At 44.2% G+C, this 25,613-nt stretch overlaps 1 protein-coding gene across 2 annotated transcripts in view; it reads left to right on the forward strand.

Annotated features, from left to right (window-relative positions):
* Window positions 1-24,710, forward strand: part of Syt9 (synaptotagmin 9) — a 168,018-nt gene extending 143,308 nt beyond the window's left edge. For both annotated transcript variants that reach the window (XR_002378387.2, XM_021167917.1), the window contains exon 7: window positions 22,586-24,710. Coding sequence is in view for 1 of the 2 variants with exons in the window: in XM_021167917.1 (XP_021023576.1) it covers window positions 22,586-22,594 (9 nt within the window). In the remaining variant the exon portion in view is untranslated. The remainder of the gene's footprint in view (window positions 1-22,585) is intronic.
* The last annotated feature ends 903 nt before the right edge of the window (window positions 24,711-25,613 follow it).

Here is a 25,613-nt window from a genome sequence, read left to right on the forward strand (position 1 = left end):
AGAAGAAGAAGAAGAAGAAGAAGAAGAAGAAGAAGAAGAAGAAGAAGAAGAAGAAGAAGAAGAAGACGAAGACGACGACGACAACGACGAAGAAGAAGTGTCTAGTAAATCACAAGAGATAAGACGAAAAGCTCAGCTATTCGAAATGTATATGAATGCATCCTTCATGGGTGTTAGCAGAATGTCCCTGGGTAGTGTTACAGCCTTGTAGGCATCACTGGCAGGTCAACAGACCACTTAGAATCCTAAGTATATAAATGGGCAGTGTCTTCCGGGAAAGCTGAAAACTTGAAAAGTGTGGAGCTGAGCCGAAATTATCCATAAGGGAATATCCAGTAAAAGACTGAGGCTCACAAAGTTAACCATCACCCTAGTGCAGAGGCCCGACTAGTCGTGAGGACACACTTCTGGCAGTTTTATTTTGTTAAGGAGACAGTATCTGACAAGTCATCAACTTGGCTTTGCTATGAGATACAGTCACTGGATTACTTTTGATGTAAACAACAGAAATTCTACAACTCAATAGATTTAGCGAGGAAAATATGTGTTATCTGGCCATAGAGTCTAGAGAGAGGATAAGAGATAGGGATTGGAGATTCAGCAGCTAAGGATGATGCCAAGATGGTGGACATCTTTCCTTTGTTTCATCAGATAAGTGACATCAGACTTTAGACATTAAGTCCAGAGGAAATGGTAAAACTATATTTCTTGTAACTCTCACTTAGGAAACAAGGGAAGATTTCCTCAGACCCCTGTCAGTCTTTCCACTTACATTCCATGGCCATACATTAGCTGGTTATTGAAACAATGTGCACAAAAGATGTCTCACTTTAAAGATGAATTGTCTCTGAGACACCATGAAAAGCACCATCTCCTTCCCTAAGAAGACCTGTCCAACCTTCCTGCTGCATCTCCCTGTCCACTCAAAGTTTACCCTCAACTCAAGACTCCATCTTAGGATTCAGAAAGGCTCAAGCCAGCATGGTGCCACATAGCAGCAAGTCAAGAACAGATCCATACCCTTCCCATACCAGTAGGTCCCAAGGAACCTTTCCAGACAAGAGATGGTCTTAATGGTCATTGCCCCACTGCAGCCTGTCACATCTTGCATATGGCTATCAATACTCTTTTCTCTGGTGAAAATAGAGGGTAAGGAGCTTTTTTTATTTTATTTTATTTTTAAATCCCTATATTTGCCCATGGTATACTTAGGAAGAGAATCAACACAGTGATGATGCTAAACCTACCTCATGCAGAATCCTGGCTTTCAATTCTTTGCATAAAGCTAGACTCTGGCTTCTTCAGCTTTCACTCAGTTTCCCTCCTTTATAACACTAGGATTCAACAGATATTTGTCAGGAATTTTCTCCAGTCCCACTACCCTCAGTGTTTGCAATGGTCAGTGTGGGTTGTGGGACATTTGTACCACTGCCAAGCATCTCTTTCCCCCATAGCTGGAAGGAGAGGGCAGAGGGCTGGAGATCAGCTATCATTACTCTGCTACTCTTTGCTGCCCTCCCATGGCCATTGATACCAATGCACCTACCTCGTCAGGGGCTTATGGATGCATTCTGCTGATAAATCTGTGGGGGTCAAACAATTCCAAACAAGGTTCATACACTGAGAAACAAATATGTAACCCAATATGAATGAGGGGTTTCTACTACCTCCCAAGAGAAAATGGCTGGACAAGAGGAGACAGAATGGTTAGCATGATCCTGCTGGGGTACTCCTAGAAGCTGAGATTGTTCATTGTTTTGTAGAATCTCACCATTCCACTCTCCAACATCCTCACTTAAAGGAGAACACTTTCAATTGACCTCCCTTCCCCTCTGAGGGTAGAGTTGGAAGTCCCTGTCCTTTGCCTAGACGGTGATTAGTCCATTGTAGCTGCCTTCATCCTCCATAACATTTTAAGACTTATTCTTTTGAATAAAACAAAATATTTCTGAACAGGTGCCTAACACTTTGCCAAACTAAGGCAAATGCTCATTTCATCCCCATAGCTAAGTAGACATAGTTTGTTTAATAACAGTTCTGATGTCACCTGGTGCTGTGTTCTGTGTGATTCATACCTAGCAAGAGCTCCATGTGCCCAGGATAGAACTCGTGACCCATATTTTGGGGCATACTATGAATGAATCACAGAGAAGCACAACCTGTAAACATGGAAATCACCCCAGGAATGCTGAACAGCTGAGAGGCTGGAGGGATGACAGGGATAAGTGTCTCTGGCCAGCTCAGCTATTAAGTCAGTGGCTCAAATGTGCTCCCTTCAACTGTAGCATGTCCACTTAACCCTGAACTGTTCACCTCTGGATGCAGCTCCTGACGTCACAGATTTGATTGTTGCTGAGTTCAAAGTCAAGTCCAGGATCACCCAAAAGCCACAGAAGTGTAGTAATAGGGGCTGTGTCTGCTCTGTGTATCACGGCATTTCTTACCTTTCCTGTAGCACCTAGAACATTGTTTTATACATCAAAACAATTCTTAAAATGCTAACGAGGAAGAGAGCAGTTGTCATGTCATATACTACCCTAGAAGATGGTCAAGGTGTCCCATTATGCATTCACAGTGGAAAGTCAATGTCAAGGACTGATTTTTTTTTAAATGAAGATTTTAGGCATAAAATAGTGAGAATCTACAAAATAATGAACAAATATCAACTTCCAGAGGAATTCCCTCATTTCCATTCATCTCCAGGTTTTTATGGTTGGTGTTGAATGAACATATAATGGTTTGCATAACTATCATACAAGAACTGAGCTCTTGAAGAATCCTTGGTCATGATTAGACTAACCAGGTTCGTGGAGGTAGTCAGTCATTCCTGTCTATTGTGGCAAGAGTTGACGGAGAATATAAGTTGGCCTGTGGGTCCCCAGTGACGTGCAGACCCGGAACTGTCATGATGCCACAGATCTTCCTGGATGTAAGAGCTCCAGCACCACCAGAGTTGACTTAGGAGTGCCCCAGCTGAGTCTACTGTCTAGCCTCTAGGGCACAGAGTCAGTACCTGCTAACTGATCTGAAAACTTGTCCTGGCAACAGAACAGACAAGAGGAAAGATTTCCTGTAGCAAGGAAGAGCAAGCAGTGCAGCACACAAAGACAGCAATGGGCAAGGATTCAGGAACACTCAGTGAGAATACCTGCCCTCCCCAAGGCTCTGCTCCCTCGTGGACTGGCCCTACAGGGATGCCTGAGCTGGTGGTACCCGACTTAAAGATCCTTAAAGATCCAGCAGAGGCTGCAATGTATTTTGCTTAAAACTACAGCTGGTTTATAATTTTGGCCTCAGACAGTAATTACAGCTGCCAGGGCTCCTCTGAGAGATAATTACGGGAAGAATTCAGCACACTCATTTTATCTACACACTTAACCATCAATTAAATCATTACCATCTAATCCTATCCCAGAGTCTAGGAATGTTCTGTGAATATATAATTTTGAAGACATTGAAGTTTGTTTTCAGATGATTTTAAGTGAAAAATTGCTCAATTTCCATAGCCCACACAGGCCCCTGGGCATGTTATCTCTATGAAGGCAGAGGCAGTGTCTCCTAGCCTGTGGTGACTGCCCCTTTGGAGGCCTGTGCTACATAGAGGACTGAGCTAAGATGGGTTTGCCCTGGGCTACTACTCTCCATTCACTCAAACTCAGGAGTGGGTCTTTTCTCATTGGAAGTTCAGGGCTCCAGAGTCTGACCACTGAATTTGTACTTTGACTTTTCTGAGCTGTGCGTCTCTGAACAGGTTGTTAAAATTTACTTAAGCCAGATTAGTCAACTTTTCAAGTACACAAATATAGATCCTACCAAATAGGGAGGGCTGTTGCCAGTCTTACATGAGACAGTGAATGTAATATGTTTAGCACAGGGCCCGGTATTTACTGGATGCTATGTAGGTTTTAATGGTCAGAGTTATCTGTTATATTAGTATGTACAGGGAAGGAGGGAAGCAGGTGGAGAATAGGAGGGTCTAAAAATATTATTCCAGGCTCTGAGAGCACTTGGGATGATGGGCTGGTATTGACCCTGGGATAATGCTTTGGGCCTCAATATCTAGCCTTGGACTTCACAGCCTCTAACCTCTTGGTCCTTACCTTCCTCAAGGTAACCCACCTGAAAGCCCTGACATCTGTCTTACCCTATAACCCTGTCCTGGATAATTTTATGTCAACTTGACAGAGTCTAGAATAATCTGAGAGGAGGGAACCAAAACTGAAAAAAATATCTCTATTAGATTAGGCTACAGGCAAGCCTGTAGGGCATTTTCTTAATTAGTGATTGAGGTGGGTGGTCTCACCCCTGGGCTGATGGTTCTGGATTCTGTAAGACAGCAGAGTGAGCACGCCATGAGAATCAGTAAGCAACACTTCTCCTGTAGCATCAGCTCCTGCCTCCAGGTTCTTGCCCTAACTGCTATAGATGATAAACTGTTATATGGAAATGTGAATGAAATAAACCCTGCCCTCCCCAAATTGTTCTTACATTCTGTCTAATCAGAGAAATACTAACCCTAAGGAACCCCTTATCCCCTGACCCAGCTGCCCATCAAATCGTGCCCTGATACTTTTCCAGGAGCTTGGGGCACTGCCAGCTCCACCAGCCTGCTATCTTACATTGCTCTCACACCAGCTTTCAAGGGTTAACAGTCAAACATGACCATGCCCCATTGTTTATTCTTACCATTTTTTGTTTTCTCTCCATAAAATTTTCTTTTCATGCGGGGGGGGGGGGGGGGGCTAATGATCCACAAGGGTGAAAAACTGCTTCCTGCCCTCCTTACCCCGAAGAGATAAGCTTTTAAAGTACATATTTCAGTTGGCATGTAGTAATTGCATGCATTCATGAGTTATAATATATAACGTTTAATACCTATATTCAGTGTGTAATAATCAAATGAGAGTAATTGGCATATTTATTATTTCTTTGTAGGATATACCAATTAATTGTTGTAAGCCATAGCTTTCTAACTGTGCTATAGAATATGATAATATAGAATGATATCCCAGAGAGAATTCTTCCAATAAGCTAGATGTTTGCACAGAACTAGCCCCTCAAACTCAGTACCTGACACTGGGGTGTCAGAGATGCTTTCTATGCATTGGGGCTCTAGGAGAGTCTATCTGTCAGCCAGCCCTTCAAGACTGCCACACCAGTCCTCAGCTAGAGTCCATCCTGCCTACAGCACGTGGTGCTCCCTTGCTGAAGTCACTGAAAAGCCCACCTTTTGTAGTTAGTTTGGAACTGACCACAGAGCTGAGTTTTTTACTAGAATGAGCAACAACTCTGTGGGAGTCAACAGACACAGCATGAATGCAGACTGGATGCCAAGCTAGCCTAAAGACCAGACACTAGACCTTACAGCCAAGTTTAACCCAGAGCTGGGGGCTGTAGAGAGAATGAGAGCCTCCAACTCTTTAAATCATCATATCAGGAATGTCCAGTAATTATGCTCAGAAATAATCATGATCATCATTGGGAGAAATAAAGAAGATATTGACTTGTGTGCAGAAGACCTACAAAGGTACATAGTACTTAGTGTATGCTGTGTGTATAATAGAGTTAGTGTAGTTATTGGGATTAAAGGAGGCTGACAGAGTCCTGGCCAGAACCCCTGATTCTTCTCCTCCTTTTGAGAGCTCCCAGGGGATTTCCGTTTGGACTAGCCTTCCAATACGGTAATTGCCTAGCCCAGAGACATTATGACAAGTCCCTGACCTCTTATTGAAGCTCAGAGCAGTCCTTTAAAAATCAGATCCTGGCTCTATCCAGATCAAGGAAAGGCAAAGCATTCCTGACACCCCCATTACACTTGTTTGGAATGTATTTTGATGGCCTGCTCTATATGGGATGAACAGACATTTATTCATGTCTCCTGAGGAAAAGGTACACAACATTTGCATACATATAACTGTGAGATTTGATGCATCAAAGAAACCCTTCACCAGAGCTGACTTGGTCTTAGCATCATGCCCTTTAGTCTCTAAATCTATGAACTAAGTAAACCTCTTTATAAAAACCATCCTGACTCAGATATTTCATGATAGTAATGAGAACTGAACTATTACAGCACTTAGCAACAAGCTCTCCTGAGAAGGTAGACCTTCACAATAGCTGTTGTAATGCCCTCTTGTACTTATTTGTTTTCCTGAATAAACTGTGAGCTCCTTAGGAACAGGGATTATATCTCATCCATCTATGAGGGATGAGACCTTTGGATAGATCCCAACACACGGGCAGGTCCTCAGTGAGGAAAGAGAGCCTAGAGTGCCTTTGGCCCAGCATGCCTCAGGCTTGGCATAAGATATACAGATCACATTTGTAACTCAGATTGCAAAATCAGTGACAAATCCAGTGCAGTTTTAAGAGATTGTGTGTTTAAATACAGGTGGGCAGGCAGCAGGCTCAGGGATAGCCCCTGCTCCAGTTGTTGGGGGACCCACATGAAGGCCAAGCTGCTCATCTGCTAGATATGTGCAGGGAGCCTTGGTCCATCCCATGCTCACTCTTCGGTTGGTGATTCAGTCTCTGGGATCCCCCAAGGGCCCAGGTTAGTTGACTCTTCGGGTTCCTCAATCTTTCTCCTAACTGTTCCACAAGACTCCTCAAGTTCCATCTAACGTTTGTATATGAGTCTCTACATCTCTTCCAATTGTCTACTGGGTAGAGCCTTAGAGGACAGTTATGTCAGGTTCCTGTCATGCGTGTCCTTTTGGATCTGGGTTACCTCAGTCAGGGTGATATTTACTAGTTCCATCCATTTGCCTGCAAAATTAATGATATCCCTTTTTTAATGCCTGAGTAGTATTCCATTGTGTAGATATACCACATTTTCTTTATCCATTCTTCAATTGAGAGACATCTAGGTTGTTTCCAGCTTCTGGCTATTATGAATAAAGCTGCTGTGAACATAGTTGAGCAAGTGTCCTTGCAGGACAGTGGATCATCTTTTGGGTATGTGCCCAGGAGTGGTATAGCCAGGTCTTGAGGTAGAACTATTCCCAACTATTCCCAATCTTCTAAGAGACTACCAAATCGATTTCCAGAGTGATTGTACAAGTTTTCACTCCCACCAGCAATGGAGGACTGTTCCCCTTGCTCCACAACCTCACCAGCATGTGCTGTCCTTTGAGTTTTTGATCTTAGCCATTCTAATGGGTGTAAGGTGGAATCTCAGAGTCATTTTGATGTGCATTTCTCTGATGACTAAGGACATTATACATTTCTTTAGGTGTTTCTCAGCCATTCAAGATTCCTTTGTTGAGAATTTTCTGTTTAATTCTGTACCCCATTTTTAAATTGGGCAATTTGAATTGTTTGTGTCTAACTTCTTGAGTTCTTTATATATTTTGGATATTAGCATTCTGACAGTTGTAGTATTAGTAAAGATGAGCAGCTTAGTCTACATGGGAGTCCCCCAACAACTGGAGCAGGGACTCTCCCTGAGCCTGTTGTCTGCTTGCCTGCCTATGGATCCCACACCCCTAAATGGACTACATTTTGGCCTCAGTAGGAGGGGATGTGCCTAGTCCCACAGTGACTTAATGTGTGTGGGGGATATTAGTGGGGGCTGACACCCAGAATGGGATAGAATGGGGGGAAGACTTGTGTGAAGGAGTACTGGGAGGAGAGGAAGGGCTGGATACTAGGTTGTAAAGTGAATAAGTAAATTTTAAAAATAAAAATAAATTTCTACACTCTGAAAAGAAGATAGAAAAAGCTACACTCCCCCTCCCCGGATTCCCTCCCCATGCTGACAATATCCTACAATTTATCTCATAGCCTGGGATCATCTCCCTCTTAGGAGGAACTATAAGAACAAACCCTTATGATCCACAACAGCAACACTGGAGTACAGTCAGGCTTCAGGATCCTATAGACCTTGACCCTCTGAGAGTTTGTAAGTATGAAGCTGAGAAAGTGGAAGGTTCAGAAACAACAGGGAAGGAGGGTGGGAGGTGGGCAAAGCCTGGCCTCTATAGCCATTCACTGGAGTCTTGTCCTTATTCTGAGAGCAGCCTTTACCCTGCAGGGGCCTTGCTTAGATGAGGGGCTGGCTTGAGGCTCTCTTGCCTTTGATGGCCCCTGCTAGATGTGTGCACGGTCCCTGCAAGCAGATCTTATATCCTCATGCACGGATACTCATCCCTGCTGTGTCCTGCCACAAGGTAGAAGAACAGGGCAGCAGCACATACCTCCTGCTCTGAGGAAGAAAGCGTTCTTCTTCATGAGGGCCCTGGCCTCAGTAAGGCACCATGCTTTACTTCCCATCTCACGCCCTGATTATTCTGCGTCAACTCTCCTGAAAATGGCATTGACACCCATTGTGTCCCTAACATTGTGTCACACAGAGTTCTCTTTTCAGAATTACTGAAGTAGTTTGATAAACTAGCATAATCTGCTTTGTAACAGAACACAGAATTCTCTCAAAATAACTCACCTTTCATAAACCCTCGGACAGAATTCTTCAGTAGGCACAGTGAGTATGAGGGCAGGCCTCTACAGCTTCCCCAGACTGCTGGCCAGGATGCCTGGTGAGTTAACTCAAGGATAAAATACCAACAAGCCCTGCTTTACTGGAGTGGTACAGAGGCAGGTTTGGTCTGGAAAGGAAAACCAAGAGCACAAGGGCCTTGGTCCTCAAGGATAACAGAGAGAAGGGGTAAAAGGTTGAGTGGGGAGCAGACATTGTATGTTAAGACAGAGCAGCAAAGGCTGTGAGAAAGAGCGACATCCCCACAGCCCCACCCAGAGATGGCAGAGTCTGAGGCCTTCTGAAATGGGCCACAGAGAGCTGTGACTCATAGAAAGAACCAGGCTCCAGAAAAGATAAGGAAATACACATAGGACTATAATAAAGTACTAAAGATACAGAGGGGACCAGATGAGATTAATGATGAGAACCACGGGAAGTCTGTAGATGGTGGGAAGAGGGTGCAGGTTCTACGAAAGGGGCTGCAGAGCAGCAGGAAGGAGGCAGTAGCCAGAGGAAATCAATGGGGCAGGGCCTGGCAGGCATGGTCTTCAGGGGTTTCCAGTCTGCCTGGCCTGCAGGAAGTTGGGTGACCAGGCTGTGCTAGGTTTGAGAAGATAAAGCCTCAGCCCTAGACCATGGCAAGCCTGTTGGAGAGGGGTTCCCCACTCTCTAGCATTTATAAGCATTGGGTCTGATGTACCCTTGTCTTCTCACCACCTTAAACCCTAGCCTGTATCTCTCCATTCCTGTCCTGACTTCTTTCCAGTGCTGCTCCTGCCATCCTCATAGGCCAATATGCCTGGTGTGGTGGTTTGAAAGGTTTGGCCCCCATAGATTCATGTCTTTAAATGCTTGTCCATAGGGAGTGGCACTATTAGGAGGTATGGCCTTACTGGAGGATCTATGGCCTTGTTAGAGAAAGTACATCACTGTGTAGGTGGGCTTTGAGGACTTAAATATTCAAGCCAAGCCCCGTGTGGAATCCAGTCTCCTTCGGCTGTCTTCTGATCAATATTTAGAACTCTCAGCTGCTCCAGTACCATGCCTGCATGCTGCCATGGTTCCCATCATGATGACAGTGGAGTAAACCTCTGGACCTGTAGGCCAGCCCTAATGAAATTTATAAGAGTTTGCACTGATCATGGTGTCTCTTCGCAGCAATAAAACCCTAGCTAAAACACCTTGTTTTTAAAAACAATACCTTGAATTAACAATGATATGATGTAAATATTCTTGCACCAAACTCCTCCTCTCACCAAGGTGCTTTATCATGCTATGTATATACATCATCCAATTGAGCTTTCACCCTGTGTGGTGCTTAATCGCCATTGGCAAGTTGTCTAACTTGGGAATCATCTAGGGTACGTGTCTCTAGGTGTTGTGTTTTATAAAAGAGAGAAGAGGCCAGGATATGTTTTGATAGAGGCATGGTATGGTGAGGTGGGAGGGGGGGTGCCTCATCAGGCCCATGCTGAGGTATCCCTTCCCCATGAGGTACCAATGCGACAAATATAGTATAGAATAAAGTTTATTTAGGACATGGGTAGGGGAGTTGGGAAGGGAGATTAGAGAGAGTAGGGGGTGGGAAGAAGAAGAGGCTGGCCAGGAACACATGGAGAGAGATGAGGAAGAAGGAAGAAGAGAAGGGGGTCAGGGAAAGAAGGAGCAGAGAGTAAGAGAGAGAGAGAGGAGAGAGTGAACTGGCTTATACTAATCCAGGCATACCTGGCTGTTGCCAGGTAACTGTGGGGCAGAGCCTAGGAGGAATGCTAACACGAGGTGTCTCTTTAAAGGAGAGTTTTCCAGGAAGATTTAGCTGAGGAAAGTAAACCCAAACGTAAGTGTGAGCCACACTGTCCCATGGACTCAGGATTTGGCCTAAATAAAAAAGGGAAAGAAAGAGTGAACACCAACATTCATCTCTGCTTCCTGGCTGCGGACACAGTGTCACCCAGTATCTGGTGTTCTGCAAAGACTGTGTCCTCTCAAACTGAAAGCCGAAATAAGCCTGCCCTCCCCTAGGTTGCTTTTGCTAAATACTGTGTCACAATAACAAGAAAGGTAAAGAGTGCAGCCTGTGAACAGGCAAACAGTATTGTCTTCCACGAAACAAACTGAGCCTTAAGTAGTGTGTTCACTGTCACCAGCAGATGAGTGGCAGAGCAAGCAGGCTGAGTGGATCGTCCTTCGTAGTCTTTCTGTGTGACCCTCTGCAGTCTTGTCAGGTCTTGTATCAGTAACTTTGGACCTGGCCTTGTTGCTTTCCTTTGTGGTAGGGCACAGGTGATGAGAAGCCAGTCTTGGTTAACCTTGAGGTGTGTAATGTGCTGCCACTTGCTGACTCTGCCCCTGGGGCTCTGTCTTGGGCACAGCACACAAGGAGCTCCTTCCCCCTCACCTGGTGTGAGAAGACAAAGCCGATCCTTTACTTGTTTGGCAGAGCAGCAGCCAACCCACAAACTTAGCCATGCTTTATTCTGTAAGCAGCTAGGACTGGGGGATGGTGTGTGTGTGTGTGTGTGTCTGTGTCTGTGTGTGTGTGTGTGTGTGTGTGTGTGTGTGTGTGTGTGTGTGTCTGTGTGTGTTTATCATCATCACAAAGGCTGACAAGATTGAAACAGGACTTTTGGTTCCAGACAGTGCTTTTAAACACAGTGTTCTTCCATACCACTGCTGCTAGAGTGTAACCATCATAGCCATCCAGAGTGGATGGGCCGCACAGGACGCTTTGGGAAAGGTTCTCCCTCTTACTTTCTCACTGTGTTAGTTGTGGTTTTTGTTACTGTGACCAAACACCCAAGACAAGCAAGGAGGGAAGGAAGGGACAAGGTGCTTTGAATGGAAATGGCGCCCATAGGCTCATAGGGAGTAGCATTGTTTGAAAGGATTATTTTATGTGCCCCTGTTGGAGGAAGTGAATCACTGGGGGGTGGGCTTTGAGGTTTCTAATGCTCAAGCCACACCCAGTATCTCTCTCTTCCTGCTACCTGCCAGATGTAGAACTTCTCCAGCACCACATCTGTCTGTATGCCACCATGCTTCCCTCCATGATAAGAATGGAGTAAACCGCCGGGCGTGGTGGCGCACGCCTTTAATCCCAGCACTCGGGAGGCAGAGGCAGGCGGATTTCTGAGTTCGAGGCCAGCCTGGTCTACAAANCCAGCCTGGTCTACAAAGTGAGTGCTAGGACAGCCAGGGCTACACAGAGAAACCCTGTCTCGAAAAAACCAAAAAAAAAAAAAAAAAAAAAAAAAGAATGTAGTAAACCTCTGAAACCATAAGCCAGCCCCAGTTAAATGTTTTCCTTTATAAGAGCTGCTGTGGTCTGGTGTCTCTTCATAGTCTTAGGAATCTTAGCTAAGACAATGGGTTTATTTGGGTAACTCCTAACCTTACAACTAGGGAGGTGTGGCAGGGGAAATTCAAAGTGCTTCCACAGTAAGGAAACAGAGATGAGTGGTATGGCTGGCTGCTTTCACATTTTTATATAGTCTGGGACCCCAGCCCAGGGATTGGCTCTCCCTGCCTCAATTGACCTAAACTAGATACATCTCTCAGACATACCTGTCTCCCAGGAAATTCTAGATCCTGTCAAGCTGACACTTGTTATTAACCATCAAGATCTCAGCCTGTAGCTGTTATACTTGACCTCTGCTTTGTTTCTTCTATTACGGTGTCCCTGGAAAGAGCATGCAGATATACTCACTCTCCTCACACTTTGCAGTCCCACATCTCCGCCATTTAGAAGACATGTCTGTACCTCAGAGCTCAACCAGGGTCTTGCACGATTAGGGATCATATAATTATGCTGGCTCTAAGAATTGTTTTCCCCTCGCTGTTGCTTGCTTTTCTTAACAATGTGAGATGAAAACAAAGAATAAGAATCCTCAGGAAAATTCTTTTGTTTCTACCCTGCTGGCCTTGACTTACAGCCCCAGAGACCTCACATTCCCAAATGCTTTGTGATGTAAGGGGTTTTGCTAATTTACTTTCAGTTGTTTTGATCTTGCTATTTCTTCCCCCACATAATCATCTGCTTCAGTATCACCATAATTTCCAAACCCAGTAGGATGTGTAGTGAGCAACAATGCAGTAAAAACGAGGGGAACTAAAAACCCTTTGTTTTTGAAATCTTAAAAGCTAATGGAGTTTTTTTTTTTCCCCTTAATTTAGTGCTATATTCTGTAGTGCCTCCCCACTCCCACTAATGTCTTCTAAAATATATTCTGATCAGTTCTGATGTTGTAGATGCAAAGGCTTGGGTCTTCTAAAGCAGCACCTGGTTTTCCTTAGTTCCCTTAGCTTGCAACGGGAAAATGTTGGATGTCGTGAGTGCAGCACTCCTGTTCTGATAAAAGGATCTCATTACCCCACAGAGCTCAGCCTCTGTCACCCTCCATACAAGTATTTGGAAGAAGATAACCAAACCTAAGGGCTCCAGAAGTGTCTTTGTCCCCTTCACTTAGCACATTCCAGGATTGCTTTAGGCCATGACCTAGTGTAGGTCCAAGGGTCCTATTGGAACACCCATTTAAAATGCCACACTTCTGCACTGCAGTTGGAGCTGTAAGGTGCTAGTGTGAAGTTTATAGCAGCTATCTTGACTTCTAAACATTAGAACTCAATTCCAGAAAGGGGCCAAACAAAGGAAAGCCAACCTGAGAGGTAGAGAAAGTAATGAGACCTGACGACATTGAACCTCTGGATCCAGCTGCTCCTGAGTGTGTATCTTATATGTGAACATGGACCTATGATGAACAGTGACAAGCCTTTACATTTGACACAGCTCCTGATCAAAATTTTCCACTCTCCACAGACACAAGAGAAAATAGCCACATACGTGGCTCTTCATTTTAAACTGTGAATACACAGTGACTGGTCACTAGGTAGAAAAGAGCTGACAGCAGAGCAGGCTTAGAAATAACCTGTTCAGAGACTTTACCATCAAATGAAGAACATATGGAAGTGTGTAATGACTTTAAGCATTAGCATCTAGGAAACACTATTGTTTGGTACCACGTTGCCATCAGAGTATCAGAAAAGATTGTCATAGAGCTCACAGGACTGCAGGAATGCTGTGACCTGTCTACCTCCAAGGATAAGGGCCTTTCACTCCAATTCTGTGACCTATAATGCTACCCATATGAAGAGCTTCCCTCATACTCTGCCCATGGCCTCTCTCCCACTAGATGCTGGGTGCCGGCTCTGCAGAGACCTGTTTCCTCGTTTGTGGAAACTCATCATATAGCAAGGAAGAACAGGTGACCAAGAGAGAACTCATTCTTCCATTAGTCTACTGACCAGTTAATCCATGATGGATAACTTCATCCCTGACAAAGGAACCCTCAGGACCAATCACCTTCCAAAAACCTCACCTCTCACATAGCATTAACTATGACTTTTGAGAGTTAACATTTGTATGGGATTTGGAGAAGACATTCTAACCCTGCCTCACCCAGAATTCTTTCACAGAGAGTTGTCCTATAGCATAGCTGAAATCCCACACAGCCTGGCCAGTAGGCCCCACACTGAAAAACTTTGTCTTTAGCTGGTCCAGAGGGATTTGAATGGGACAGTTCTCATATCCCGAGACAAGCAATACACTGGGCTTCTAGGAACAGAAACCTCAGCTCAAACTGCTCTGAAGAATGGATTTATTGCTTCATGCAAATTAAGAGAGATACTGGGTGTGGCTTGAGCATTAGAAACCTCAAAGCCCACCCCCCAGTGATTCACTTCCTCCAACAGGGGCACATAAAATAATCCTTTCAAGAATGGATTTATTGCTTCATGCAAAGATAAGAAGTCTGGCTGGGCGTGGTGGTACATGCCTTTGATCCCAGCACTTGGGAGGCAGAGGCACTTCTGAGTTCGAGGCCAGCCTGGTCTACAGAGTGAGTTTCATTCAGGACAACCAGAGGTACTCAGAGAAACTCTGTCTCAAAAGACCAAAAAAAAAAAAAAAAAAAAAAAAAAAAAAAAAAAAATGAGAAGTCTGTTTTATAGAAGTTTACGGTATCTAGGTTATCTGTGGGTCTCTTACATTCTCTTAAATCTATATACTTGTATGTAAAATTCCTGCATTATCTAAGCAGCTGTCAGGCCTAGCCCCAGTTGGGAAAATAGAAAATGCTGTTGAGAACATGATGTAATGAGGGGTGGATTAGACTGGTACAACATCTGAACCGAGTGATCCATCTTAAAATGGGTAAAAATAGGACAACTGGACGCCGTGTGCTTTTTCCTTTAGTGCGGCACCACCTGCATTAGTCAGTGTTCTCTGGAGGAACAGAATTGACAGAACGAATATAGATTACAGAGTTTATTAGCTTGGTTTACACAGCACAAGCCAGGCAGTCTAGCAGTGGCTGTTTACATGGTAGAGAGGTTGAGGATGTGTTAACTGTTCTGTCCATGAGGGTAGATGCTCCAGCAGTCCCAGCCTGGTACCGAAGGAGGCCTGGAGGATTCAGTCCACCTTCGAAGGCCAACGTAGCAAGATTTCCCACTTCAGGGAAGAATAGCAGCAGCCACAAAATGCATGCACCTACCAGCAGGGCCTGAAGGTGAGCAGGCAAAGCAAGCCCTAAATTTTCCTCAGACCTCTTTATCTCTAGGTAGCCAGCAGAAGGCACTATCTACTCTGAGGAGCAGCCCTACCCAGAGCTCCAGATTGATCCCCAATCCCTCCCGGCTTACACTACTTAAAATCCTCTAGTAACTGCCCTCCATCCTGAACAACCTCAGGGTTCCCTTGCCATCAAGCCCTTCCATGACCCTTGTCTGTGCCCCCGCCCCCCCTTTCACTTTACTTTGGGGCCATGCCTAATTGCTCTTGGTCCATTTAATTCTTTTTATTTACTACACATCCGGTTCCTGGTTTGATTTGTCTATGCTCTCTTTCCTACCTGTTACCCAGCCACATCTAGTTCATCATTTAAGCGTCTGATTGGCTATCATCCTGGGAAAGTATCCTGAAGCTCCTCCAGTATGAGATGAGCTCATTGCTCTCTGTCTGTGCTTCTTAGCTTGCTGGCCCCTCACCCTAACATAGTATTTGATGACACTTGATATCATCTGTGTATGTGTCATCCCCCACATTTCCAGCTGCTGCTTGAAGCTAGAGCATGCTGTTCATCACCATATAACCTGTACCCCATAAATTTCCTGGCAGAGTCAGTCCTGAGTACATTCCTGTTGGGTGGAATACCAATTTCTCTCAACTCAGGATACATAAAATGATTGCTGATTTCTTATAGTCTCTGCATGCCAACTTTCAAATCTGGGAGCATAGCGGTTCTCTTAATACATAAAAATAAGTGAGCACTGCTGTGCAAACTGGCATGCTCTTTTCCTAGACCCCTGCTTTTTCCAGGGCACTTACTTCTCCAAGCCTTAGACCACACCCATGAGTTAAACCCAGCAATCAAGGTCCTGTTGGTCATCTCAGGAGATTTTACAGCCTCAAGCATAATGTCTCAGATGGTCCTCATAGTTTAAAAGGCAGACTGGGTGGGGCAGGTACTTCCTCTGGAACACTCGGAAGTCTGGATCCTCTTGCTGGCTGCCTTGCTGGCAGCTTATCTAGGTGATTATTTCAAGACTCCCATTTCCGTGGCATCGTTTGCTGTGTTGTGACATTCTCTGTTGAGGAAGGATCAGCCAGACTTCCTTTGAAACATTCACTTTGAAGATGAAATTGCTGCCTTCAAGTATTTGTTCAACAAATATCAGCTGAATACTTACAATGGGTGCTGGTGACACATTGAAAAGATGAGAATTCTCTCTTAAGTGGGACTTATATCCTTCAGGAAGAAATATGAAATAAGCATGGTGAAGTATTTCAGGTAGTTTTATAAAAATAAAATAAGGATGATTAGAAGTGTGGAGAGCCTGCATATAACATAAGGAGATGAACGTTGGTGGTCAGTCACTTGTCGTATTCCCAGAACAGTCCTTAGCACATGCTATACAATGTGAATCAGTGAGCTAATTGTTTTTGTCATTAACTAAAATATTCACTTTACTTTCTAGAATTCTTGGCTCCTTAATTTAACAGATTAATACCCATACACTTCTAAAATCAAGTTCACGTTTAACCAAATTCTCTCGAACATTTTTATATAAAGAAACAGTATTTTATAAACCTAACAAGCAAAATTCTATTAAATATCCATGTACTATTTAAGCAGTTGATAGGCTGAAGTCCCTTGAACCAAAACTGTTGAATTAAAATCTAATTATATCACATACCTCAAACAGCAATCATTTTATGTATTAAACAAAATGGTTTTCAAACAACTAATTACTATGATGCTTAAAACATAAAAACTCACAGCTTTGGTTTAAATCAATATAAGCATCTTGAAATCAGCTTTATAAGATGTTTTCCTGAGCACTTAGACTCTGTCTATACTTGACAAGTTAAAACCAGGCTTGGTGGCACACACCTGTAACCCCAGGACTCCACAGAGACTAAGGCAGACGGATTGTCAGAAGTTTGAAGCTAGCCTGAGCTACATAGTGACACCTATCTAAAAGAACACACCCAAAGATAGAGAAAAATAAGTTATCGTAAATATGGCTATTAAAATGATGAATTTAGTAATGTTCTAGCGTCACAGATTGTTGTTAGGCATGTGCCTTATTAATCAAATTAGTCATGCATCGTGGTACAAATATGGGCCTATAGCCCCTGAATTTGGGAGGTAGAGGCAGGAAGGTCAGGAACTTAAGGCTTGCCTCAACTGTGTGTCAAGTTGAAAGTCAGCCTGGGCTACGTAAGACCATGCATGTCTGTTTTGTTTTGTTTTTTATCTAGACAAATAAATTTAAAGTAAAACATAAGACAAAATTAGTGTCACAAAATATGAATTGCTTCTGAGTAAATACACGTGTGCAAAAGCTTCATTACTTTGCCATTTACAAATCCTGTGTATCGCACCTGTCATTACAAAGTTAATTTTCCAACTAATGGGAATAGAAATATCAGTTCAGGTCTTCAACAGTAATGGAAAATGCCTGTGGCCATCTAGACACCAACATTTTTCAAGAGATAAAATAACCGTACAGAAACAGGATGGGGCATGAGTTGCCTCCTAAGGGAGTTTTCTCAATGCTAGGCATTAACAGGCCAGATTCCTCTACGAGAAGATAATCCAGACTTTCCATCTCCTCTCATAGTCCAGCGCAACATGTATATCCTTGAACTTCCCTCCCAACCCAAGCTTTCCTTCTTATGCTGTGATTTGGATAGGCAGCATCATGTGTCCCACACACATGCCTAGCACACAGTCAGAGCTTTCTGCTGAGAGTTGTTGATTCTTCTTGGCATCTCATGGTTGCTTTGAGCTCTTGAAGAGGTGAGTAGGCAGGGCTCTTTTTGTGTGCTGGTGCTCAGGAAATGTTTGTTGAGTTTGTTAATGAGTAAATGTAAATGATACAGATTTGGAGTGCCACACTCCATGCGTCCTCCACTTGATCTCAGTAAGTAGTAATTACCTAATGCTCCACCTCATTGGAAAAGTGTGTTATTTGCCTTTTGAATGGCATTGTCACTGGAACCCTAGCCTCTGTGTGTAGCTAATGAGCTATTCTCTGTGAGTGACATGTACCTCTCCCCCATCCCCACCTCTCTCTCTCTCTCTCTCTCTCTCTCACACACACACACACACACACACACATACACGTTTTTACCACATCTTTTACTTTAACAACTTAACAATGGACATAATTCATTATCTTGCGATATCTGAACTATTCAATTCTTTTCTAGACTTCAAACTTCTTTAAGGACTTTTAAATTTTTTATTTTGCATTATGTGCCTGTGTGTGGGAACCAGAAGAGGGTGTGGGATTCCCCTGGAGCTTCACTTAGGGGCAGTTGTTGTGAGCCATCTGACACAGATACCGGGAACCAAAGTACTGGGACCTCTCTACAAGAGGTCCTCCAGCCCCCTAAGAAAGATTTTGAAAGAAAGAATCATCTGGAATAACAAAAAACCTAGGATAGCAAAAACTCTTCTCAAGGATAAAAGAACCTCTGGTGGAATCACCATGCCGGACCTAAAGCTTTACTACAGAGCAATTGTGATAAAAACTGCATGGTACTGGTATAGTGACAGACAANTAGACCAATGGAATAGAATTGAAGACCCAGAAATGAACCCACACACCTACAGTCACTTGATCTTCGACAAGGGAGCTAAAAACATCCAGTGGAAGAAAGACAGCATTTTCAACAAATGGTGCTGGCACAACTGGTTGTTAACATGTAGAAGAATGCAAATCGATCCTTTCCTATCTCCTTGTACTAAGGTCAAGTCTAAGTGGATCAAGGAACTACACATAAAACCAGAGACACTGAAACTTATAGAGGAGAAAGTGGGGAAAAGCCTTGAAGATATGGGCACACTGCTTGTGGACGTTGTACATCGTGGTGCGCACTAGGCTCCGCACCACGATGTACAACGTCCACCTCACTTTGTAGACCAGGCTGGCCTCGAACTCAGAAATCTGCCTGCCTCTGCCTCCCGAGTGCTGGGATTAAAGGCGTGGGCCACCATGCCCGGCTAGATATAATATACAGATTATTAAGATGGAGGCCAAATATTTGACATGGTACTCTTTACCCAAATGGACATTTCCATTCTCTAAGCTGTTTCCACAAGCTGCTGATGGAGATGCCATTCCGTTTACACTGTTTTCTTTCTTGTTTCTTTAGTTGCTTTGATATTTATTCCTTTACACTTTAACCCCTATTATCCCACCCCATTCCTCTCCTTTTCTTAAAATCTTTCTTCCCAACAGGTCCCCCTCCTCCTTTCATGTATGTCTGGTGTGTGCAACCCACTGAGTCTACTTATGCTATCCAGTTACTGAATCGTGGCAGCACCGCTGAAGGAAGTGACTCCTCTTCCCTTGGCCACCAAAAACTGTTGTTAGTCCCTCATGGAGAAGTGGGTCCCATGAGCCCTCCTCGTTCTGTGAGGAAGTGTCACCATGAATCCAGGTCATGTGCAGGTAGTCCAGCCTCAATGCCTTCCCAAGCTCATCAGCCATGTCCTGCCCAGAAGATAGTGCTTCCCAGAACTCCTCCCTCCTGGCCCTGACTTCCAGTCCTTCCACACCTCTTCCACCGTGCTCCCTGGTGAAGGGGTGATGGAGAAGTCTCATTTAGGACTCAACCCCAAGGTCACTTAGTCTCTGCACATTGACTAGTTGTAGCCTCTGTATAGACCACAGCCAACTGCAAAAAGAAGCTCGCCTGATGAGGACTGAGAGGCACAGTGGGGAATGAAGAAAGTGTTTAGAAGTCACTTTGATGTGTGTCCACCTAGCTGACAAAGTAGCTGTGGGTCCTGTTGTAGAACTTGTATCTGCCCTATCCCTGGGATACAACACACTCTCTTATTTCTTTAGCATGATAGATAGATAGATAGATAGATAGATAGATAGATAGATAGATAGATAGATAGATAGACAGACAGACAGATATTATATAGAGTAATAAAAAGAAACACTGCCTTTGAGGCAAGGTGATGTTCACCTGATTCTAGGTTGGTAGTGTTTGTTTCATATAAATATTCGTAAAGCTGTACTAAATAGCCAGAAAATGCTAATATTTTATACTTTTTAAAGAATTTTAAATGTAAGAGTAGCAATATTAAGCACATATAAGATTAACTCATACAATAAGAATCACTTCCATTTTTGACAGAATTCACAGTCTAAAGCCCTTAGAAACTTCCTGTAATCAGAACCCATTTTCAAATTCATAGAGAGATGTAATCAGCTGCTCCCCTTGGTCATTCTGTGTTCTTAATTTGGGGTCGGTTTGAATGGCCTGTCTCACATCAGCTGTCATCTCTGTGATTGAAGTGTCATTGCACATTATGGTTGTCACTGGGACAGTTCTCATCTTCGATTTCAATTCAATTTAATTCCAATCAAGTCCTTATGTCTCAGGACAATTAAATCCACTTAGAAACCTTTCTGGTCAGATAAGATTGTAACCACCACTTCCTGTCAGGCTGCTGAATCTCCTGAAGCTTCCAAACCCTCGACACAGCCTGTAAGGCCACCGGGTCTGGTGACACGGAGAGAGCTGCTGTGCTCAGTAGTGGTAGCACTGGAACCAGCAAGGCCAAGATTGGACACACAGTGCTTAAACCACCATTTCTGTCTCCATTCTCCCATCCCTATACAGCCTCACTGGGTCAGTGCTATTCTGAGGTAGAGAAAACTCTCCTCTAAGATCGTTTTATGAAAATATTGGACGAGAAACAACTCATTGGATGATACATGTTAGGAAGATGTTGCAATGTGTTTCGTTTGATGGGACTGTATGAGCGCTCACACACATACACACACACGCACACACATACACACTGTCTCTCTGTCTCTCTCTGTCTCTCTGTCTCTCACACACACACACACACACACACACACACACACACACACACTACCAGTGAGAGACAAAAAGGATTTGGAAGACAGCATAAGTCATCCATGTCAAATTCTACCAAGCTACTTTCTCAGACATAACCTAGGCGTCTGACTTTTCCCTGGCTCTTGTAAGACTATAAGAGAGATAACCAGCCACACCTTCAAATATATCAAAACTCCTTTCTCCTGTCAGTCTGTGTGTCAGTCTTGGTCCCTAGTCACCATGTTTTGGAAGCTAGTGGCAATATCCAGAGGAGGAAAACAAGAGACATTAGGCCCAGGCAGGACTGGTGCCAGAAGACTTACTGAGCCAAAGGGTTTCATCTGAAGCGGAGGAGAAACTAGCAGGCCACTCCTCAACATTCCCTGGGGCTATGCCCAAGACCGGTATTTTACACACACAAAGAAAGGCACCAAATGAGTCCCCTGCAGCAGCAGAGTCCAGTTAGAGCCATGTTATTACTTGGGTCATTGGTATCATGGCCTCTCTTAGTGGTTTTTCTACATATGGGAACTAGTTTTAAAAGTCTAGCCCTGTGAACATATTCCAGGCAAGGCATAACTAGCCCAGTATAGAGGTGACTTCTGGGCCTGAACACATAGGTACTAGCTTGTTTGGACACCTCAGACAATCTGTTAAGATTTATTCAAATGGTAAATATCTATTTGCCCTTCCCTGCCACCTTCAGAAGTGAATGCATCTTCCCTGAGAGATATGTGTATATACGAGCACATACATACTTCAAAGCCAGACATGACTTTCTATCTTCCATGTACCCTGGCTTTAATTACTTTCTGTACATTGTAGCTTTATTGCAGAACTCTGATTTCTGAAATACAGTCTGCACATTCCAATTTGAGAACATTAGCTGCCCTCTCAGCCTGTGTGTAAAATTCTGTTACTGTAGCTGCAGAAGTCACTTTGGTTTCTGTCCCCTCTCTGTGCCTGCTATATTAATAGCCTTAATCTGTATATAAAGGTAATGCCATTAATTGAATTTCAGCTGAATGCTGGGTTGAATGAGCAACACAAGAGAACTCGCTTATCTAAGTCTGTGGTTCTACGAAGATAGTTCACAGTTCAGGGCTGGGGGTATAGCCTAATGCTAGAACACTTGCCCAACATGTACAGGACCTGGCTCTCTCTCCAGGAAAACACACACACACACACACACACACACACACACACGCGCGCGCGCGCACACATGTGTGTGTACCTTTCACAGCTGGGAAACAAGGATTAAGTGTTACAAGGTTTCACCACTCAAACCTCCTCTCTCCAGCCTAGTCTTCTTGCTACCTCCATACCCCTCACAGGGCAGTCCCTGCAGCTCAGACCTGACAATCCTTCCTTTGCACCAATTCCTTTTCCTGCCTCCGCATGGGCTTTCTCCTCTGCCCCAATGGCCTGAACTCACCTTCAGCCCAAGTGGCACTTGTACTTCAAAACCCCTTTAGTGGCCTCAAAGGCTCTGCTAGAAGGTTGCATGCACCTCTATAGTTCATTTATCCCCTTATGAGTCCTTTGAAATCTGGGGGAATATCTCACACATGGTTTGTGTGTTTCCAGCATCCATCTCAGTGCCTGGTGTTTGTTTGGTACACATTAAAAAAAATACAAGTGAAAACCAGCTCACTCTCCGTTTCTTCTCCCTCCAGAAACGATGACTATGGATGAGAAGACTGCTTGTGCCAAGGACACAGTCGGACAACCATGTAACAAAGATCTTCAGTAACTTTTCCCACCTAGCAACACCCAGATGACTCCAGTGATGAAATACTCAGCTGTAACCACAGCAATAACTGGCCCTCTTTCCAATTGGATTTGGTGAATCTGAATGGTTCATCTATTTTCTTCAGGTGGCCCAAGGTGATACGCTCTAGGGAAGCTTCTCCCTCACTGTCAAAAACCAAGTTGGACTGAGGAAGAGAGCAAGTGGCATAGTAAGTGGCTTGAGTGCCAAGATGGCCTTCGGTTGTATGGGCATGACACTGGTCCTGACAGTGGTCAGTCTAACATGCAGTCATTTGATTTGGATGCCCTGGAAGGACAGAATATTTAAATATATATCCAGGTGCTAAATAGGCAGCAGATTTCAAATCAAACTTTACTACCTGTGAGCTAATGACTGTCTTCAGAGAATAATTCCACCCCAGAAAGTGTTCCAGTTTTCCAAGTAATGGCCCAAGAAAATACTAGGCTAAGCCAGCCTGGAAAAAGTCTCATGCAAGGCAGGTCAGTTCATAGCAAACTCACTGTCCCTTCCCATGCACATGGCAGAGTCCCACTTAGCCATGGTCATTCTTCACAGAACCCAGGTTCTGGGATTCTAAAACATTATTTCCAAGTAGCCTCTTCCTTTCTAGCAGTGATATTACTAGAGTGAAACGTGCCATCTTTGTTAGGGACACTTGCCTCCCAGTGGAATATGCATCCAGGAATAATCTTTCCTGGACACAGAAGTGTGTGTTATAAGATAACATCACTGAGAGATGACACTGGGAAAGCTTTTGGGCTTTCTTGACACAGCTGCCTTCTGGCTGTTTCCATATGCAGCAGCCCAGGGTATAGACTTGGGTAGCCACAGAAAGAGGCTCTTTTCCACCTCAGACACATACCACTTTTGCAGCACTTGGGGAATGGAAATACCTACAAGAATGAAGGCCAAGGGCTTTCCCCAGGGTAGCTCATCCATTACCCAGCATCCTTCTGAACCAGTCTACTGCCAGTTCTGCACCTCATCCTTCCTGTGTCTGCCTCCAGGAAATGAAACCAAAGGCCCCAGCACCCCCTGAATGGACTGGGGGCTATTACCTAAAGGTCCTCTCTCATCCTGGGTCTAGAAGACCTTCCCCTGCATCACTGCTCCACAATTCCATTCCCCTCCAGTCTCTGTAACAGAATCCAGAGTTGGGTTGCAGTTAACCATCCTGGAGAGCAGCCTCTCTTCATTTCACTTTGGTTTTCAGTGTAGGTTGCATCCGAGGGATGCAGCATCACAGCAGATGTTGGAAAGTTCTGGCTTCCATACACACCTAGTACAAGAAATCCTACTGCCAACGCCAGATCTTGTCGTGTCTTAAAAGGGTGGAGACCTTTGGTTGTATAAGGCAATGTTAATTCATTCAAGCTTAGTGCATTCCCTGGCCTCCCAGATCCACTCCCATCTCCTTCAACCATTATTTGAAGGGGCTCAAAGGGAACCTATGTTCAAAGTTCAGCCTATGTCTGATAAAATGAGAAAAACACACTTTCCTTGCCCATCCCTTCCATTCAGACATCCGCCACCATATCAGTGTTTAGAACCAAAGTATGAAGGCCAATTGCCAACAGGACAGTGAGCAGAAATATTGTCACTAGATCCAGGCAGATGTGCCTAGAAGAATGGTCCCAAAGAAACTAGAATGGCTCCAGCAAAAGATTATCAGGCAGCCATCTTGTTAAGCTTTGACATGTCCTTGGCAATGGAAGCTCAGGTTGGAGATCCTGGGGTAGCCTGTTGTTCCCACCTCAGGATCGCCTCACTTGAGCTAGCAGCCCTGGGGTACTATGGAATAAGCTACTGACTCAAAGATAGCTTTGTGAGGACATTCAGGTGAAGAAGACTGCCCACGTGGTAAACAGATGGCTTTGTGTGTGGAGAGCTTTACCTAGCCAGTACAGCTGTGGCCAGAAGCTGGCTACCAATCTGAATTCCCTCAGCTCATTTGCAACTCTGCCTCTGTTCTCTTGTGTTCTGTTTGGTCTCCCTTTAGTTTCCTAGTAAATATTCCTTTTGAAAAATACAGTCGTTGTCTCATTAAATGGGGGGTGTGTGTGGGGGTGATTTTTCTGGCTTTTTTTTCCCCTAGGATAAAAGGATACTATGACATCTTGAAAAAAATAAAAAATAAAATCCTGGTGGAAAGAGAAGAAACCTCATCACCCTGGTGAGACCTGGTTCTGAGTGAGAGAAAGAGACTGGCTATCCTCAATAACCAATAACCAGCTCTCCTCCCGGGCTCACTTCAGGGATCTCTGCCCTGAGTGTGTATTGCCACTCAAGTGTCTCCTGGGATAATGAACAGTGTGCCTTCAGCAGAGGCTGCAATGTCCAGTATGAAGTAGCATTGGCAAGTCAGGGAGGAAGAGTAAACAGCTGTTGGTAAAACTCTCGAGGGATGCTAACTCCTCATGACCGTCAGTATCCAGTTCTTCACATGAGAAGAACAACATCATTCACACTTAGAGACAGAAACGGAGAATGGCTTCCTGTTGTGGTTATATTGTCCTACAATGGGATGTGTACAAAATATCTACTGATATGTAAGAAATCATGACAAGACAAATATAGTGGTGCTCTGCTGACCATGTGTGGGGAGTGGTGTAGGTGTGTGTTAGTTTCTCTGTGTGGCTCAGGCTAGCTTCAGACTCCCAGGTCTCAGGCCTCAGCTTTGTGAGCACTGGGAGTAGACACATCCACTGTCATGTCAGGCCATAACCACGTCAGTGGGTATGTAATGACTCTTCTGATTCTGTGGATTTTCTTGCCTTAGGACAGTCAAGAACATTACCTAAAGCCCAAATGCAATATCCCTAATTTTCTCTATGTTTAAAATTTGCTATCTTGAAGTATGTGTGTATGCATGAGTGTGTGTGTGTGTGTGCATGAGTGTGTGTGTGTGTGCATGAGTGTGTGTGTGTGTG

This window comes from Mus caroli, chromosome 7 (genome assembly GCF_900094665.2).
Source record: "Mus caroli chromosome 7, CAROLI_EIJ_v1.1, whole genome shotgun sequence".
Taxonomy (NCBI): Eukaryota; Metazoa; Chordata; class Mammalia; order Rodentia; family Muridae; genus Mus; species Mus caroli.